At 49.8% G+C, this 6,960-nt stretch overlaps 1 protein-coding gene across 1 annotated transcript in view; it reads left to right on the top strand.

The window, feature by feature from the left end:
* The window catches only part of LOC309354870 (keratin, type I cytoskeletal 17-like), a 10,250-nt gene extending 3,526 nt beyond the window's left edge, over positions 1-6,724 (top strand). Inside the window, 7 exon segments of the mRNA XM_081885134.1 lie at positions 16-66; positions 68-193; positions 955-1,116; positions 2,429-2,554; positions 4,486-4,694; positions 4,970-4,998; positions 6,480-6,724. Of these exon segments, the coding sequence (XP_081741260.1) occupies positions 16-66; positions 68-193; positions 955-1,116; positions 2,429-2,554; positions 4,486-4,694; positions 4,970-4,998; positions 6,480-6,577 (801 nt within the window). The 3' untranslated portion in view covers positions 6,578-6,724.
* The last annotated feature ends 236 nt before the right edge of the window (positions 6,725-6,960 follow it).

The raw sequence follows: 6,960 nt of genomic DNA, 5'->3' as shown, positions 1-6,960 counted from the left end.
AAAAATGCTGCACAGCCCCTATTTGCCCACTTCAGGTTGGAAACAGAGGCGGCCATACGGCAGTCCCGTGGAGGGGGACTTCGGTGGGCTGCGCAAGGCCCTGGAGGAACTCAACACCAGCCGGGCTACCTTGCAGGTGCAAGTGGACAACCTCCAAGAGGAACTGGCCTACCTCAAGAGGAACCACAAGGAGGTGAGAGCTGGGTGGGCGTAGGGACTCAGGAACAGCAGGGCCTGCACACGAGCAGCGGGAAGCTTTTTCAACCATTCTGAGAGCCGCATGCCAGCGGTGGTTGAAGCCAGAGGCAACAGCGGAGAAAGCAATGGACGCAGATTTCACCTTTGCTCCCACCGAGTCTCTGCCCTTATTTATTTATTTATTTATTTATTTTCTATACCGCTTTATATTTTCAAGAAAAATCTCAAAGCGGTTTACAGCATATTAAAAGATCAATAAAACAACCCGAAGAAAGTCAACTATAGAGTATACAGTCGAAACAACATAATTAACAGAAGACTAAAATATTATCTTAAAGATTTCAAAATAAAACATTACAAAAGGAGGTCAACTACAGAATACGTATTTAACACAAACAAAGTTAACACAAAAAACTTAAACATTTCAAAAAACACACAACGACACTGCTAAGTGAAGTCAAATATAAACTGCACGTTTAAAACAGCATAATTAACAAGAGAATAAAATATTATCATAAGCAAGACACGGCTGTTAGGCAGGCACAAAAAGATGGGGCAAAAGAATCCCTTAGTTAGGCTTTGTTGTCAGGCATGGCAACGTCCCTCTGGTCTCACCAGGGGCCTCTTTGGTAGAGCTGGTGAGTGTGGGCCTCACCCCCTAGGCCAGGTGGAAAGGGCCTTGCAGGGAGCAGCCCTTCCTGGCTTCTGGCTGGTTCCCCACGGATGTGCCTACTCGCCTCTCTTCTCGCCCCACAGGAGGTGACCTCTCTCCAGGGGAGGCTTGGGGGCACCGTCAACGTGGAAGTGGACTCCATGCCTGGCGCCGACCTGCAGAAAGTGCTGGCTGAGATCCGAGACCAGTATGAGGACGTCACGGAGAAGAACCGCCGGGAAGCCGAGGCGTTGCACAAGTCACAGGTTAGGCAAGGCTTGGCAAGGAGAGATGGTCAAATGGCTCAGGGGCAAAAGGTGGCGGAGGTGGCGGCTTGCTGATGGGATGCATTTGCACGTAAATATTCAGCCTATGCCAACCTGGTGCCCTCTGGATGTTGCTGAGCAACAGCCCCTATCATCCTTGACTATTGGCCAAGGAAGGCATGGGTTTAGCATCCTTTTTAAGGAAGTGTTGGGACGCGGGTGGCGCTGTGGGTTAAACCACAGAGCCTAGGACTTGCCAATCAGAAGGTCGGCGGTTCGAATCCCCGCGACGGGGTGAGCTCCCGTTGCTTGGTCCCTGCTCCTGCCAACCTAGCAGTTCGAAAGCACGTCAAAGTGCAAGTAGATAAATAGGTACCACTCCAGCGGGAAGGTAAACGCCATTTCCGTGTGCTGCTCTGGCTTGTCAGAAGCGGCTTAGTCCTGCTGGCCACATGACCTGGAAGCTGTACACCGGCTCCCTCGGCCAATAAAGCGAGATGAGCGCCGCAACCCCAGAGTTGGTCACAACTGGACCTAATGGTCAGGGGTCCCTTTACCTTTTACCGTTACCTTAAGAAAGTGTAGTTCTGTTCCAAAACAACATGGCATACTTTCCCCTTCCAGAAATCTAGCTGGCAAGAACATCTTATTTTCTTTCTGTGCAGCTTTTAGGGATGAAGTTCAGAGTGGGCTTCTCCTGGCAGGAATGGCAAGACCTTGTGATTCCACAAACTTCAGATCTGATTCAGGATCTGTTTCCATTTCTGGAAGATAAGAGTAGCAACGTCATGTGCTGAAGTCTGCTCCAGCTCCAGCTTCCTTTTCTGTGCTTTGACATTTACATATTCGAATGCTGAGCATTCAAATAACTTCCCTCTCCTTCCTACGCCTCCCGAAGTTTCTGGTCCTTATTGAGTTTAAGCTTAAGAATGTTTGGGCAGTGCCCACTGTTTTGTGAAATCTCAGATGCCAAGGGAAGGAAGGGCAGACGGAGTTGGTGCATAACATAAGTTTAAGTGCTTTGCATTCGGTTTCCTGCATTGTTCCCTGGGAGCAAAATTAAGAACATCAATACAGAGAAACAAACACATACAAATGCATTTAATTTGCATTGTCTATTTAGTCTCAGGAAGCTTGGGGAGATGGGTTGGCTCGGAATGCTGAATTACTCTGCCATTTTTTAAAAATACGCTGAATTAACATTGATGCAGAATTTTGATTTGATTAAAAACAACACCATCCGTCCAGCTGTCCAGCTGGAAGAGGATGTGGGGAGGTTGTGCCAGAAACGAGGACTTCTTCTGTCTTGCAGATGGATGCACTCAACCAGGAGGTGGCTGTCAGCCACGAAGCTCTGCAGGCAGCTCAGCAGAAGATCACGGAGCTCAGGCGCCTGGCTCAGGCCTTGGAGATTGAGCTGCAGTCTCTCCGCAGCATGGTCAGTACCAGCCACTTCCCCATGCTGCCAAGAGGCTGCGCATAGGAAAGCATTGCCAGAGTGATGTGGATTCCGTGGTTGCTCATGTTTGCCAAGGAATTTGGAAATCTCTGTTTTCGCTTCCTCTTTTTTTAAACTAACGCAAAATCAAGTTCTGGCCCTTAAGTCTGCTATCACAGCCTCGACTGTCTATGTGCAATTTGGGTGTGGGGCGCTATGGGTTGAACCACAGAGCCTAGGACTTGCCGATCAGAAGGTCGGCGGTTAGAATCCCTGCGACGGGGTGAGCTCCCGCTGCTCGGTCCCTGCTTCTGCCAACCTAGCAGTTCGAAATCACATCAAAGTGCAAGTAGATAAATAAGTACTGCTCCGGCGGGAAGGTAAACGGCGTTTCCGTGCGCTGCTCTGGTTCGTCAGAAGCAGCTTAGTCATGCTGGCCACATGACCCGGAAGCTGTACGCCGGCTCCCTTGGCCAATAAAGCGAGATGAGCGCCGCAACCCCAGAGTCGTCCGCGACTGGACCTAATGGTCAGGGGTCCCTTTACCCTTTACCTTTATGTGTGCATTGGAACAGAGTTCCCAGTTAGAAGAGAGAGAGAGAGACAGAACTCCAGCACACTGCATATCTCTTAGTCTGTGTCAGGCTTGAGGAATCCTCTCCCTCCCTCCCAATGGCACCAAGAGGCAGGGAGGAAACAAGAAAGTTCTTACGTATGATTTATTCAGTCATCATGCCAAAGACAAGGAATTCCAGTCATTCCTCCATAATGGAGTTGCTCGCACTGAGCTCCTCCCCCTTCCCCCTCTAGCAACAACACCTGCTTCTACGGTGTCCATCCGTGGACAATTGTCTCTCACTCTTTGTTCTTGCACCCTTAATGAACTCCAGTTTTTTTGGGCTGGGGGGGGGGTCAGTTATGTTGTCCAGAGACGTGTCAGTTAGCTGCTCTGGTTCCCCTCCACCTTCTCCTAACTCTGCCTAACTCTGCCGTTCACCTATCTCTGAGCTGTTATCTCCCTTCAAGCCCTCCTGTAAATCAAGACTGCCTTCCTTCTCTCTGGAAGCTACAGGAGAAGGGGGTGAGGAGATCCCTCACCATTCTTCCTCCTCTTAGCCCAGTCCTTGACAGCCTGTGCCCATGGCTAGGGGACACATAATTTAATTCGCACAATGTATGCGGGTCCCAGAAGGTGCCTTGGCACAGAATTTAGGCAACTTTGGGGAAGTGATTTGGTTTTGGAGAAGGAGAGTTGTCCGTCACATGTTCCCTTTTAAGCATGATAGGCGTGTGCAACCATTTATGTGTCCCTGCAACTTTGGACAACAGAGATTGGTTGAGGTGCTGTGGTGCTCTCAAGCCCTGAGCTCCTTGCAGGAAAGACAGGAGATATAATAGAGATAACAAAAGGATTCTGCCAAGGCACCCGGCCATCTGCTTGGGACTTTCAAAAAGCAACTTTGAAATATACTCAGAGTCGAGAGTGGATCTCATGCTCTTTATTCAGCTCATAGTGGCAAGGAGGAATGAATGTCCCCTCAAAGTATCTGCTTTATATACATTATTTACACAATGGGCTGCACGTGATTGGCTAATTCCGGAATTCTCCTGTAGGCCAATCAGGTTGTGGATTCACTTCCATCTGGAGCTGGATTGGGTGGCTCCTGCAGACCAATCATACTGCTGCATTGTTCTAGGACCAATCATACCAGTGGCGTAGCGTGGAGGGTGCAGGGGGGGGGCCGGCCGCACCGGGTGCAACATCTGGGGGTTAGGGTTAGGGGGCGCAAATCCACGAGTTAGGGGGCGCAAATCCATGGGTTAGGGATTTGACAACCCCCTGACAACCCACGCTACGCCACTGAATCAGACTGCTGTGTTTTGGATCCTATTCAACTCAGTACATAACAAACTTCCTTCTTTGTTTCCAGAAAGTGGCCCTGGAAGGTTCCCTGGCCGAGACCGAATCCCGCTACGGGATAGAGATCTCGCGCCTGCGTGATCTCGTGAGCGCCAGGGAGGCTGAGCTGTTCCAGCTCAGATCTGATGCCCAGAACCAAGCGGAGGACTACAAGCGACTGATGGACATCAAGAACAGGCTGGAGCAGGAGATTGCTACCTATCGGCACCTCCTTGAAGGGTATGAGGATATGAGGGTGGGGAACACAAACAAGGGTCCGTCTCCCTGGACCTGCTGGTCACCATCCCTTCTATTTCTGAAGTTCAGGGGTGAGGGTGGATCTTTATGTCACCGAAACAGGAGCCCCCCCCACGCAAGAGGGAGGTAGCAGCAGGTTCAGGGGAACTCCAGGGTTGGAAGAAGTGCAAAAGATCTTTAGGGGAAACTAGCCTTAAGGCGATTCCAAGCCTTTGGGATCTTTTAACTGACCCAGTGTTCATTTCTGCTCCCTTTAGGTCAGAGCCTGAGCCACCGCCTACCCCAGGTAAGCACAAAAACTTGGCTTTTAGGGCTGCCCATTAGGAAAACCTGCATATATTTGCATACATAGAAACTGCAAACCAGGACACCATATCTTTCACAAATGAATTCAGCGGGACTTACTCCCATTTAAATGGGGCTAGGAATGCAGCCCTAGTCTTTGGTCTGGAGTAAAACACACGGCACACCTAAAGCCCACTGATGAAATCAGTGTATGGTGATTTCCCTGCACAATATAAATAAATCAGCCCAGAATGAATCAGATCATAGTAGTCAGTGTTTTTGCAACACCGTCTGCCCACCAGGGGGCAGCATGTCCCCACTCCAAATAGGATGGCAGTGCAATCTCTACCAACCTGGTCTTGCCTGTGAGCATCATATGAGCATCATACCTGGAAGATGCGGGAAGACCATGTTATACAGCCAACCTTAAAAGGCAGCCGTTTCCTTCTGCCAGCCCCTTGCAGTTACACAGTCTAGGACATAAGCTGAGATCAGGAGTACGGCAGCACAACGGCTTGAGCAAGGGGGTCAAGCCACATGTCTGTGGAAGGAGAAGAGAAAAACAACAACAAGCCATCAGGCATTGACTAAGCAGTTTGTCCTGGGGTTGTGTGTGTGTGTGTTGGGGGGGTGGGGAATCTTTCCAGACTCTAAAGACAGCCTGACTTGGAACATGAGCCAAAGGGACAGATCTCTCAATAGCTTCAGTGCACACACTTCTCTGGATTTTGCATCGCAGTTCTCCAGCCAAGCGATGTGTCAGAAGACGCATCTGCCAGGGTGACGCATGGACAGAAATGCACACTGCAGTGGAAATAGCACATGCCGATGCACTGATCAGAGGAAACCGCTTTGCAATAAATAAATAATTTTGTGCATTAGCCAGATGTGCAGATGGCTGGAGGAATTCACACTAAAATGCCGATGAGTTTTCATGAGGACTTAAAAAAGAAAAGAAAAATTTCAAATTTGACATGGCAATGTGAACAACAACAACTCATTATTTATACCCTGCCCATCTGACTGGGTTTCTCCAGCCACTCTAGGCAGCTCCCAACAGAATATTTAAAACATGATAAAACATCAAACATTAAAAATTTCCCTAAAGAGGGCTGCCTTCAGATGTCTTCTAAAAGTCAGATAGTTGTTTATTTCTTTGATATCTGATGGGAGGGCGTTCCACAGGGCGGGCGCCACTACTGAGAAGGCTCTCTGCCTGGTTCCCTGTAAACTCACATCTTGCAGTGAGGGAACTGCCAGAAGGCCCTCGGAACTGGACCTCAGTGTCCAGGCAGAACGATGGGGGTGGAGACGCCCCTTCAGGTATACCGGGCCGAGGCCATTTAGGGCTTTGAAGGTCAGCGCCAACACTTTGAATTGTGCCCAGAAACGTACTGGGAGCCAATGTAGGTCTTTCAGAACTAGACTTAAGGCTGAAAAAATGAGAAAAACTTAACTTGGCTGTTCTTCCCATCCTTACAGAGCCCTGCTCGAGCCGCCGGGTGAAGACTCTCATTGAAGAGCTGGTGGATGGCAAGGTGGTCTCTTCCCGGGTGGAGGAGGTGGAGCACCAGCTCTGAACGAGGCTGGCTTGGCCACAGAAAGGGCTGGCAGAAGACGGGTGATGGTGGCGGGTGGCGCTGGGGCCACGATTCTGCATGACTTTTCCTGCCGAGATGCTTATATACATGCCTAGACTTCTGTCTTCAAATAAAACGAGTCTTTCGCTTCTGCTGAAGGACCTGCTTTGCTGTGGTTTCTGAGATGGGGTTTGGGGGATGGCCTTCAAGTCAACATGTCACATTTTCTCCTTTACCTGCACAGCCAGTGTGGTAGTGGTTAAGAGTGGTAGATTCATAATCTGGTGAACTGGGTTCGCGTCTCCGCTCCTCCACATGCAGCTGCTGGGTGACCTTGGGCCAGTCACACTTCTCTGAAGTCTCTCAGCCCCACTCACCTCACG

The sequence above is a fragment of the Podarcis melisellensis genome (genome assembly GCF_964234715.1).
Source record: "Podarcis melisellensis genome assembly, chromosome: 13".
NCBI classification, from domain to species: Eukaryota; Metazoa; Chordata; class Lepidosauria; order Squamata; family Lacertidae; genus Podarcis; species Podarcis melisellensis.
This window is presented reverse-complemented; position numbering and strand designations above follow the sequence as displayed.